The 13,465-nt window shown below is 32.2% G+C and overlaps 2 protein-coding genes across 2 annotated transcripts; one reads left to right on the top strand and one right to left on the bottom strand.

Moving 5' to 3' along the window:
* Nucleotides 1-5,887: 5,887 nt before the first annotated feature.
* On the bottom strand, nucleotides 5,888-6,983 carry LOC106304602 (non-symbiotic hemoglobin 1-like). The gene is made up of 4 exons (XM_013741002.1): nucleotides 6,734-6,983; nucleotides 6,540-6,654; nucleotides 6,338-6,454; nucleotides 5,888-6,221 (listed from the first exon to the last, which is right to left on the bottom strand). The coding sequence occupies exons 1-4, from the start codon at nucleotides 6,844-6,846 to the stop codon at nucleotides 6,084-6,086; spliced, it is 483 nt and encodes a 160-aa protein (XP_013596456.1). The 5' UTR covers nucleotides 6,847-6,983; the 3' UTR covers nucleotides 5,888-6,083.
* A 1,337-nt stretch (nucleotides 6,984-8,320) lies between these two features.
* Nucleotides 8,321-9,416, top strand: LOC106304604 (non-symbiotic hemoglobin 1). Its single transcript, XM_013741004.1, has 4 exons — nucleotides 8,321-8,570; nucleotides 8,650-8,764; nucleotides 8,850-8,966; nucleotides 9,083-9,416. The coding sequence occupies exons 1-4, from the start codon at nucleotides 8,458-8,460 to the stop codon at nucleotides 9,218-9,220; spliced, it is 483 nt and encodes a 160-aa protein (XP_013596458.1). The 5' UTR covers nucleotides 8,321-8,457; the 3' UTR covers nucleotides 9,221-9,416.
* The last annotated feature ends 4,049 nt before the right edge of the window (nucleotides 9,417-13,465 follow it).

The following is a 13,465-nucleotide window of genomic DNA, read 5'->3' as shown; positions in this document are numbered from 1 at the left end:
AAAATATGTAAAATACTAGTGTAATCTCCCGTGCTACGCACGGACCAATTTTTGACTGCGTTTAAATTATTTTGCCAAATTATAATATTCTGTTTATTATCAGAGCTATATTTTATAAGTCATTTTGCCAGGTTCGAATAAAATGGAAATCTAAAATTATAAATATAGCGTTCAAACAAAACAATTAGATGCGTTTAAGTATAATTCTTATGTTTTTTATGGAAAAAAAACATTTTTGTGGAAACCAAATTAATATATAACTACGCATAAAAATATAGTTAAAACTTACCACATTTGATCCATTCAGTTTTATTTATATTTGTTTTCTAAATAAGTCTTCTTTTAAATATAAATAGATTTATTTTTAATATAATAAAGTGAAGCTACAATAAATTTACGAAAACATTAAACTGTATTGAAAATAGTTATTCTTAAGTTTGATATTTGGATGCGGTAGAAATATAAATGCTCGATTAGTGATAAAAGAATAGAAATATTATTTTGAACTTGTTTGTTGGGATTTTTTTTGTAACTTGTCTATTGGGATTTTTTTTTGTTGTCAACACCTGTCGGGATTCTTCTCCAAATCTTTCCTCTACCTTTACGGTCCAAAAACCATAGAAAATCAAAGATAAGACAGAAAACATGAATCCGATAGTCAATTTGTATACAATAAACTCATAAACAGATTTGTAAGATAGTTGAATACGCTCTGTATTAAGAAAATATATTTGGAAATAGTCAAACAATAACAAATAGATTTGCAAATATAATTTATACATAGTAGATTCAGGTATACTTACGGTTTTATAAGTTGTTGACAGTCTGAGTTTCATTTTTTGAAAAATGAAGTTTTGAAACAGGAAGCCTTTTTTTCAAAAAAAAAAAAATTTTGAAACAGGAAAATATTAAATACCATCTCCAACCTTAATCATGCAAAAAGAATTAGAGTGTTAAGTTAAGAAGGAAAATAAATTTGAATAGGACAGTTTTCAAAATAAGAAAAGAAGAAGAATAAAGGAGGATACATAAACTTGTGTAATTTTTTTGCTACACTCAAACACACAGAAAGAAAGATGAAGAAGAAGCTACGGTAAAAAAAGAAGAAGAAGAAGCCGGAGAACAAAATCAATCCCTTGAAAGTTATATAAGAGTTAACTGTTTGAGGCTGTGTGAAAAAATATAGAGATATGAACTTGAAATTTAAGTATAATAATTTTTTTTATTTGAAATTAGAACGTGGTAGTGCTGATAAAGAGAAAATCAAGGGATTTATGTTTTTTTACAGTTTTCGAAAATTTTGAACGTATAGATTTTTCATTAAATTTTTTTTTACAAAATTATATCACATGTTAATTTATGATTCGCCAGGCGACTTGCGCTTTAGTATATAAAAGATTATAATGTACTCACAAATGACTGTTCGATCTTATGCTTCAGATTAGTAAACTTCGCACGGAGGAAAAAAGACGTTGGATTGAAACCAATTTGCTCGACCCTAGCACGTTTGTGTTTCTTGCTTCCACAATGATAATCAGATACTAGTGATGGTGGGGCAACTCTGGCCCTCTTGCTTTTCTTCAGGGGTTGGTCATCGGCAGCACCAGGAAGCAAATCTTCATTTGCGACATCGTCAACATTATTACTGGGGTTCTCACAGACTTCATCAATGATGCCGACGCGATCCTCATGTGTCAACTCTAGCGAGAATGAAGGGAATGGGTTGCCAAATCTTTTGAATTTCCCCCACCATTATGTGATAGAAGCATGGTGAATCCCGTAAACCTACTAGTCGTGAGGAACCCATCTCCCCCGAATAATTGAAGAACGCGAAACGACTATTATGTTTTGGAGAGATAATTTTGCAGAACTTTTACATTTCTGGTTTCTTGCTTTTGTAAGAAAGAAAACTTCTCTTTTATTCCTACACGGAAACTGCAACTATTAGGGTGCGTGCATGTGCTAGGGAGTTTCTGTGTCAGAAGTATGAATCAGAGGTTTATGGAAAATGCATTCTCATATACCTAATACAGTTTCTTCCTATTGTCATGTAGTGCAAATTCCCATTATTTTATTACAAAATTAAATAAATTATTTACTTATTAAAATTCTAATAACTAATATGATAAATTTAACAAATAAAAATGTTGTTTAATTTATATAAAATATAATTTTTGTATGAGTTATATATAAAATTCTTTAAATGTATGTGTATATATATATGCCTACAACGGATAGGATATCTGTTCTTAAAAAATTTAGTATATGTGATTTGCTTTGTTTTTTTACGGATATTGCATATTAGTATTTGTTTTGCTTCGTAGAGTTACGGATATCCGGATTTTTTTCATTTTAAATCGAAACGAAACCAATTGAATCATAATTTACTGATATTTTTCCGAGTCCTAGATTCGAATCTTAATGATTTTGTAATTTATTTTTTTAAACAATGATATTATTCAGTACTTACACGGAGAGAATTTCAAATTCAATAATACAAAGGTTAAAAATGTAGGAACTAAGACTGAGCTGGTTAAAAAAGTTACTGTGTAAACACATAAATTTTAAACGATTGCGAAGGTACCACATCAACATTTTAATTTTTAAATGCTTGTAAGTCTACCACGTGTCAATTAATGTGAACACATTTATTACGAATGCTTTTCAGAGAAAATAATTTTGATATCTGTCTAACACCAATATATTAAGCAGACACATATGTCCTAACTTAAAATTATAACAAACTCAGTTTAATGTTTTTTTGATACGTCGACTTCTTTTGCCAGAAACCGTAACTGAGTCTTGTAACGCCTGATGATGTTGAAGGAAGAGTTTAGTATATTCTTCAGCGGTTCCAGTCTCATCCGCCAACACTTTCCCACACCAATTGCAAGACCTGCGAAGTATTTCGACAATATACACAAATTACAAATCTGATAAATATAATAGTTTAAGGTAGAAAAGTTAAGAAAATTGAGTCTTTGGTGAGAGCATATTACTTGACGGAACCAGCTTTTCCTTCATGGCGAGTTGGTGTGTTAACGCCGCAGTGACCACACCACATCGTTTCTTCACCGTTCGTTACTGTTGTTGACATTGTGGTTTACAAAAAAAACGGTGATGGAGACAAGTAAGAAAGTACGTAACGTATTGATTTATTTTCGAGAAATTCTTGGGTTTACCCCCTAGGGTAAACCTCTAGATTCAGCAACCAATAGTGTTTGAGTATTTGATATTTGATATCTTTTAAAAAAGGAAACAAAATTGAATTTCCAAATAAGATTATATTTTTAAAATAAAACAATAAAAATATATAAAGATAGTTACAAAAAATAAATAAATAAATATTGATAAACTTTTAGCAAAATACTAAATCCTATACACTAAATCCTAAACTCCAAACCCTAAATTATAAACCTTAAATCTTGGATAAACCGTAAACCATTAGAAAATTTTAAACCCTAAATCATACATTAAAAACTAAATCTTAATAACACTAAACCCTAAACCCTAATCACTAAACCCTAAACCCTAAACCCTTGGATAAACCCTGAACTCTTGGATAAATCATAAACACTAAATCAAAAATATTTCAAATTAAACCCTAGAGTTTATGATTTATCCAAGGGTTCAGAGTTTATCCAAGGGTTTAGGGTTTACCCAAGGGTTTAGGGTTTAATGATTAGGATTTAGGGTTTAGTGTTAGTAAAATTTAGTTTTTAATGTATGATTTAGGGTTTAAAATTTTCTAATGGTTTACGGTTTATCCAAGATTTAAGGTTTATAATTTAGGGTTTGGAGTTTAGGATTTAGTGTATAGGATTTAGTATTTTGCTAAAAGTTTATCAATATTTATTTATTTATTTTTTGTAACTATCTTTATATATTTTTATTGTTTTATTTTAAAAATATAATCTTATTTGGAAATTCAATTTTGTTTCCTTTTTTAAAAGATATCAAATATCAAATACTATTTTAAAAATATAATCTAATTTGGATATTCAATTTTATTTCTTTTTTTTAAAGATATCAAATATCAAATACTCAACCACTATTGGTTGGTGAACCTAGAGGTTCACCCTAGGGGGTGAACCCAAGAATTTTTCTTTATTTTCACTAAGGTGTGTTTATATAGAAAGACCTTCCTGATTTCTTTTTCGGTTTAGGAAAGTTGCATTAAAAGGAAACAATCAAAATAAGGAAAGATATCTCGTCATTAAAAAAAATGAAGTAGAAGGAAACACGCTGATAGACTGGATCAACCAAGATATTTTATTCTTTTTTCTTTCTTATTTTTAAGCGGAATTAAATTCTTTTTAACATTTCAAAATTTATTTAGCTTTGGCCCAAAATAAATAATACATATATATTATTAACACATACAAAGTTACTAATTAATAAAAAAACTTTCCTTTTTAAAAATTTACCATATATATTATTGTTATTTTATTATATTATTCTATGTATATGAAATATGTTTCATAGAATTTAAATGTTGTATTACATATAATTTTACTAAATATTATCAAAAAATATATTGTCATGTTTACAATAACAAAGATAAATTCTATTGTGAATAGAAAATAAACAATACATTTTTTTGTTTATACTTATATAAAAATATATACGATTAAAATATAATTTCAATGAACCATATTTTTACATAAAATTTTCTAAAAGTAGTATTATATTATCATTTTATGTCATTTTGATCATGTCCAGTTTAAGACCGAAAAATTTAATAATTTACTATAATTATTATTTTATCAAATATTAATTTATAAAATTTCTATTGTATTAGCTTTCCTACAAGTATTAACAATTTAGCCATATTAGATAACATTTAGTTATAGAAACACTGTAGCCTACTGGTTAAGGTTTAAAGGTTTCTATACCCAGGTCTAGATTTCAAATCTCTGACTATACAATTTTTTACAGATTACAGGAAATCTAGGTTTCAAGTCCCGGAGAGAGCGATTTATTAAATACAGATTACGGAAGAAAGACTTTAAGGGTCCGAGTGGTGACCATTCTGGAAACAATAGGAACGAATAGGAAAGGAACGTAGAGGAATAAAATTGCAGAAATGAAAAGTAAAGATTGTTCCATCCCATATTTAACAAGGAATAACTTTGTTCTTTATTTTTTTTACAAAAAAAAAGAATAGTATGGAATGAGAAAGAAAATTTATTCCTTGTGAATGGTGAATTTTTTTAGGAATGTCAGTGAATGCATTATTCCTTGTCGTTCTTTGGTCACCATTCATACCCTTACAAATGATCTTCAACATGGTGCAAATAAATCTGATCAGAAATAAATCTTGATAGGACAGCTTAGATGATAAAATTAGGCATAGTTACAACCACATTCCTTTACCACTAAACCAACTCAACATTGTTAATTAGTTTATTTAAGTTTATTTATAATCGTTGTGCGGTTATCATGAGATTATAATTGCATCAAAACCATCACACACTACAGAACATTAAATAGTAAATTAAAAAACATCTCACCACCACGCAAATCATTTTTTTGTTCTTCAAGAATTTGATATTAATAAAAAAAAAAGAATTTGATATTAATTATTGCAATCTTGATTTTTTTTTCTATTATCATTTTAGCCTAAAGATAATATTCAGTTTGATATATCGTAAAAATCATAATTTTACAATGCATTTAAGGATTGAGGAGGCTCCCACGTGCAGCAATCACTTTTTTTTTGTGTTATTAATCGATGTAGGGAGGGCACATTCAGATAACTCTTTTTTAGTGATCGAGATTATGTATTTCTTGAGCTCGAACAAAACGTTCCTTTCTTTCTCCATTCGGTTTTATGTATCCATACAGTTGTTCCAACAGTACCATCACCCACATCAAAGTATTTGCCTAATAATAAAACCTTCCTTTATTGTAAATAGTATCAAACAATAAAATAAGAAAAGAAAAAGACTGAAACGTAATGTGGAATTGCAATCCACACTTATTTAAGCAAAACCAAATTGGATACAAACAACTCATATTCAAAATTTGACAACAAGTTTTGTAATAAGTAGACATTTTTGCTTATTATATTAAGATATATATTAAGGAGAAGGCTTCATTTCAGCTTTAATGGCAGCAACAAGGTGATCATAAGCCTGACCCCAAGCAGATTTCATTTCCGGTGACCACATCTCTGGCACCGCCTCCTTTATTGTCTCCAACAATGCATACTTGGTCACCTGCAAAAATTATTAATCATATTTTCTGGTTTATTTTTTGTAACACTTTTCTGGTTTATTAAGATATTATAACTTTATTAACAAAGAACAAAAGAGATATGGGCCATATGTCTAACCTCAAAGTGTTCATCAACGACACCGTATTTAGAATGATTGGCTCCTAGCCTCTTCAAAGTTGTCTCCTTCACTGTGACTTTTCCTGTTTTTCTCAGCTGTGCTGCTGACTCACAACACTGATAAACCCAAAACTCCAACTTTCAGTTTTAGATAAAAAGAAAAAGAATTAAGAATCCATAAATAAGGTATGGATCAAGTTACCATGACAAAAACAGACATGGCATGAGGCTTGAGCTTTGGGTTTTGCTCAGCAGGGATTGGTGAGTCTCTCAAAAAGGAGAACAACTTCTTCGCTGTTGGTGCAATCTCAAAGATCCTACGTTTTCAAATGTGTTTATATCTCAAATTTATATTATATACAAATACAAAGATTCAGTGGGATCATTAAGGCTTACTTGATGAAGAGTTTGAGACCCAAATCAGCTGAATTTTTCTTCATGACACTCCATGACTTCACCACAAGAGCCTCTTGCTCTTCTGTAAACACAATCTTTCCCTCACTCTCCATATCCTCAGAGGCTAAATTACTTGATTTACTATTCTTTTTCTGTAATGAAAACTGTGTGATCTTATTACAGTTAGGAAAGATGTACTATGTATATATAGGTTTTGTTAGTTACCCTTTTGTGATGTCCAAGAGACAAGTACTTGCTAAACAAGTTCCAGATAAAGTTGCCAGGTAAAGAAACTAAAACTATGTGCTAGTATACTGCAACAGAACGTGGTTTCTTATGGATGAGTGACACTTTCTTTGACTAATTTTTTGTCAAACCAGAACTTTAAATAAAAAATCATTCTCATTACTTTACTAATTAATAAAACATTTGCCTACGAGACTACACAAGTGGTGCGAATTGGTAAAATTGTATGCGGAGAATCATACAAGCAAGAACAAAACTGTGACAACCCATCCCGCTCACTCGGAATCCGGTTCACAACCCTACAGGACACCAACTCCAATTCCTCCATTATGACTTCTCTCGGACTCCATAATTAGATTGTTGGTGAGTTTCGAACCCAAGACCTCACCCTTTAACAACATTCCTCCAGGATGAGTTGTCACCAATTGATCTGCAGGTCAATTGGTGACAACTCATCCTGAAGGAGTGCTGTTAAAGGGTGAGATCCTAGGTTCGAGACTCACCAATAACCTAATTATGGAGTCAGGGAGAATTCATAATGGAGGGGTTGGGGTCGGTGCCCTGCAAGGCTGTGAGCCGGATTCCGAGTGAGCGGGATGGGTTGTCACATAAAAAGTCAACTTTTTATGTGACAATCCGTCCTGCGGACCCCAGATTTCACATCGCTGCAGCGCACCGACCCTAACCCCTCACCGTGAGAGGAAACACCTCCACATAAAAAGTCGACTTTTTATGTGACAACCCGCTCATTCGGAATCCGGCTCACAGCCCTGTAGGGCACCGACCCCAACCCCTCTATTATGAATTCTCTCTGACTCATAATTAGGTTGTTGGTGAGTCTCAAACCTAGGACCTCACCCTTTAACAGCACTCCTCCAGGATGAGTTGTTACCAAGATCAATTGGTGACAACTCTCCTCTTGGTGACAACTCATCCTGGAGGTGTGTTGTTAAAGGGTGAAGTCTTGTGTTCGAAACTCACCAAAAACCTAATTATGAAGTCAGAGAGAACTCATAATGGAAAAATTGAGATTGGTGCCCTGTAGGACTGTGAACCGGATTCCGAGTGAGCGGGATGGGTTGTCAGAGTTTTGTTCTTGCTTGTATGATTCTCCGCATTCAATTTTACCAATTCGCACCACTTGTGTAGTCTGGTAGGCAAATGTTTTATTAATTAGTAAAGTAATGAGAATGATTTTTTTATTTAAAGTTGTGGTTTGACAAAAAATTAGTCAAAGAAAGTGTCACTCATCCATAAGAAACCACTTTCTGTTGCAGTATACTAGCACATAGTTTTAGTTTCTTTACCTGGCAACTTTATCTGGAACTTGTTTAGCAAGTACTTGTCTCTTGGACATCACAAAAGGGTAACTAACAAAACCTATATATACATAGTACATCTTTCCTAACTGTAATAAGATCACACAGTTTTCATTACAGAAAAAGAATAGTAAATCAAGTAATTTAGCCTCTGAGGATATGGAGAGTGAGGGAAAGATTGTGTTTACAGAAGAGCAAGAGGCTCTTGTGGTGAAGTCATGGAGTGTCATGAAGAAAAATTCAGCTGATTTGGGTCTCAAACTCTTCATCAAGTAAGCCTTAATGATCCCACTGAATCTTTGTATTTGTATATAATATAAATTTGAGATATAAACACATTTGAAAACGTAGGATCTTTGAGATTGCACCAACAGCGAAGAAGTTGTTCTCCTTTTTGAGAGACTCACCAATCCCTGCTGAGCAAAACCCAAAGCTCAAGCCTCATGCCATGTCTGTTTTTGTCATGGTAACTTGATCCATACCTTATTTATGGATTCTTAATTCTTTTTCTTTTTATCTAAAACTGAAAGTTGGAGTTTTGGGTTTATCAGTGTTGTGAGTCAGCAGCACAGCTGAGAAAAACAGGAAAAGTCACAGTGAAGGAGACAACTTTGAAGAGGCTAGGAGCCAGTCATTCTAAATACGGTGTGGTTGATGAACACTTTGAGGTTAGACATATGGCCCATATCTCTTTTGTTCTTTGTTAATAAAGTTATAATATCTTAATAAACCAGAAAAGTGTTACAAAAAATAAACCAGAAAATATGATTAATAATTTTTGCAGGTGACCAAGTATGCATTGTTGGAGACAATAAAGGAGGCGGTGCCAGAGATGTGGTCACCGGAAATGAAATCTGCTTGGGGTCAGGCTTATGATCACCTTGTTGCTGCCATTAAAGCTGAAATGAAGCCTTCTCCTTAATATATATCTTAATATAATAAGCAAAAATGTCTACTTATTACAAAACTTGTTGTCAAATTTTGAATATGAGTTGTTTGTATCCAATTTGGTTTTGCTTAAATAAGTGTGGATTGCAATTCCACATTACGTTTCAGTCTTTTTCTTTTCTTATTTTATTGTTTGATACTATTTACAATAAAGGAAGGTTTTATTATTAGGCAAATACTTTGATGTGGGTGATGGTACTGTTGGAACAACTATATGGATACATAAAACTGAATGGAGAAAGAAAGGAACGTTTTGTTCGAGCTCAAGAAAGACATAATCTCGATCACTGAAAAAGAGTTATCTGAATGTGCCCTCCCTACATCGATTAATAACACAAAAAAAGTGATTGCTGCATGTGGGAGCCTCCTCAATCCTTAAATGCATTGTAAAATTATGATTTTTACGATATATCAAACTGAATATTATCTTTAGGCTAAAATGATAATAGAAAAAAAAAATTCAAGATTGCAATAATTAATATCAAATTCTTTTTTTTTAATTAATATCAAATTCTTGAAGAACAAAAAAATGATTTGCGTGGTGGTGAGATGTTTTTTAATTTACTATTTAATGTTCTGTAGCGTGTGATGGTTTTGATGCAATTATAATCTCATGATAACCACACAACGATTATAAATAAACTTAAATAAACTAATTAACCAATGTTGAGTTAGCTTAGTGGTAAAGAAGTGCGGTTGTAACTATGCCTAATTGCATCATCTAAGATGTCCTATGAAGATCTACTTCTGATCACATTTACTTGCACCATGTTGAAGATTTTTTGTAAGTCTTTCTTCCGTAATATGTATTTAATAAATCGCTCTCTCCGGGAATTGAAACCTGGATTTCCTGTAATCTGTAAAAAATTGTATAGTTTGGAATTTGAAATCTAGACCTTGGTGTAAAAACCTTAAAACCTTAACCAGTAGGCTACGGTATTTCTAAAACTAAATATTATCTAATATGGCTAAACTGTTAATACTTGTAGGAAAGCTAATACAATAGAAACTTTATAAATTAATATTTGATAAAATAATAAATATAGTAAATTATTAAATTTTTCGGTCTTAAACTGGACAGGTTCAAAATGACATAAAATGATAATATAATACTATTTTTAGAAAATCTTATGTAAAAATACAATAGAAACTTTATAAATTAATATTTGATAAAACAATAAATAGTAAATTATCTATCTATATATATATTTACATAAACACCTATTAAAATAAAATTATTTATTCATATGATTTTATAATCATTGTATCTTATCACAAAAGTTTATATGAGACTTTTAACAGTTTTATTAATTTATACTCGTTTTGAAAAATTCAAAATATAACATATACAAAAAAATTCTAAATTTTAATTATATGATTAATGTAATTATGTAATTTATTTTAATAATAAATAATTAAACAAAAATGAGAGAAAGTATACAGATTATTAGCAAATCTTTATTATTTAAAATAATTAATTGTCATATATATCTTAATCACATTAGGTAATTCCGTAGGTTTTATTTGAGGAAAGAATATATAATAATTTCAATTTGATAAATGAATAGTCCATAATGGACATACTATATAATATAACATTCCCTAGCAATTTAATTTTGGACTAACAAAATTATCAATTGATTCTCAAGCCGCTACGTAAGTAAAATTAGCATTGCAATTACGTGACAACTCAGCATGACACTTTTTTAATTAGTACAAACTACATGTTATAACTTTTTAAATGTTTCTCTATTAATATATTGGGGATTTGTTGTAAAATTGGCTGGCTTTTACGCACTTAATTTACTTTTGAAATCCGGTTTTATTAATACAATTCAGAAATGATGTAAAATACGTTCCCAAGTTATTAATGTAAAATATTTGAAGTTATAATGTCTTTGGATATGTATTTCATCACAATTACATGAACATTTCTAACAAACAGACTTCAAAAACATGTACGAAAGAGTCCACATAACCATGATGCAGTCTACGTCGGAATGATCTTTAAAAGTAGAGAAGCATTTAAACAATACATTGATTTCTACGCTATCAGGGAAAAATTCCGTTAGAAACAGTTGTTCAGTACCTGATGGAATGGTGCTAAGATGTTACAGCCATACATGCATATGGCGCGTGTACGATGTGCTATTGAAGAACACAAAATTGTATGAAGTCAGGTGTGTCGAGCTTTTCCATACTTCTTCAGTTGATGACCGATCTGGATACCAAACCCAAGCTATGCATACTGTAATTGGCGAGATGAGGAAAGCACGGTTTAGTGGGAGTTGAGGTGGCTCGAGGCCAAGTGAAATCATGCAAGTGATGCGAGGAGATCATGATGTCCATATATCTTACTAGAAAGCATGGAGATCTAGGAAAGTGGCGCTGGATTATGCTAAAGGAACAAGTGGTGCGTCGTATAATATACTTCCAAGTTATCTGGACAAATTGGTGACTGCAAATCAAGGCACACTTACGGTTATGCATACAGAGCATTGTGAAGGAATAGGTCAGCGGTTCAAGTACATGTTCCTCGCACGGGGGGCTTAGATTAAGGGTTTTAAATACATGAGGAAGGTTGTCATTGTTGTTGGCACTCATCTGAGGGGTAAATTTGCAGGATGCTTGTTAACAGCGTCTGCACAAGACTAGAACTATCAAGTTTTCCTTTTAGCTGTTGCAGTTGTAGATGGTGAAAACGATAAGAGCTGGAAATTATTTTTCAAGAATCTTACAAAATTCATCCCCAACACAGATAGACATACGTCTATTTACTACGCCTTATCTAAGGTATAATAGTAAATAACAAATATTTTCATTGTCTTGCACTTCTGGTTTTTTGGGCCAATACTTGGTTTAGCGTCTACAATCCTCAGTCATATTTTGGACTGTATTCTATTTACTTATGGAACCTTACGTGATACAAGATACCTTTCAAATTTTAGTACTGAAACGTTAACTATTTCCCATGTCAGGTATATCCGGAGGCTAAGCATTCCGCTTGTATTTTTCATTTGAAAAGGAACATCCGTACTTACTTCAAAGACAAGCATCTTGGTTACTTGGTTGGGAAGGCGGCTAGGGCATACAAGTTGTCTCAATTCTACAGTGCCTTCAACGAAATCAAAACAGTAAACCCATCTTGTGAGGATTACCTTATTGGTGTTGGATTTGAACATTGGGCCCGAGCTTATTTCCAAGAAGATCGGTACAACATTATGACAAGTAATGTAGCTGAAACATGGAATGCAGTCCTTCGAGATGCACGTGAATTTCCTATCGTGCCTCTTGTAGAATACATTAGGGGAAAACTAATGAGCCAGTTTTAGGCAAGAAGAGAAACATGCAGCAATGGGGAGAACACTTTAACGCCTCTGGTACTTGAAATTGTGGAGGCCAACTTCGAAAATAGTGGAGTTTACGGTGCACACGTCATTAACGGTAATGAGTTTCACATGGTCGATAAAGAGGGCATTTCATTCCACGTTAACCTATCATGAAAAACATGTAGCTGTTATGAATTTCAGACACATAAAATTCCATGCATCCACGCTATTGCAGCTGTAAACTGAAACAAGATAAGTTTTGACTCTCTTGTTAGTGATTGCTATAGTATGACGAACTTGAAGGCATCATACGCCAAAAAAACATTCCATGTTGTCGAAGCTAATGCGGTGGATAACCTATCTTCCCAAATGAGTGAATTAAACCTAGATGTCAACCCACCTGCAAGTAGAAGGCCGCCAGGGAGACATCGCAAGAACTGTCAAAGGGTGAATTTTAGGTAATAAATTGATCCCACCATTTGATGAAGTTATTAACATATCCTACTCAAACAATTAGTTTGTTGTGTAGATAAATGTTACAAGAAAGCACAATTTATGTAGTCGTTGCAAAGGAAGTGGGCACAACAAAGCTACTTTCAAAATGGTTATATGAAGTACGAAACCTAACTACCTATAGGAGTGTGGTTTCCTCGGACGCTGAGAGGTGTATGGAAGAATGGTTGATTATTACTGGGAATATGTTGAATATCTTTGTGTATGTAATATAGAAACCAGCTATGGTTGTGGCGTGATTATGTAACATCCGAGTGTGAATAAATAAGAACCAACTTTCCATATTAATGTAGTTGCTAAAATGATAAGACTGAATGCACCATACACACAATAAATGTGTGCCAGGCAAGTGGCTAAAGATAGTACACTGTAACATA

Source organism: Brassica oleracea, chromosome C7 (genome assembly GCF_000695525.1).
Source record: "Brassica oleracea var. oleracea cultivar TO1000 chromosome C7, BOL, whole genome shotgun sequence".
NCBI classification, from domain to species: Eukaryota; Viridiplantae; Streptophyta; class Magnoliopsida; order Brassicales; family Brassicaceae; genus Brassica; species Brassica oleracea.
This window is presented reverse-complemented; position numbering and strand designations above follow the sequence as displayed.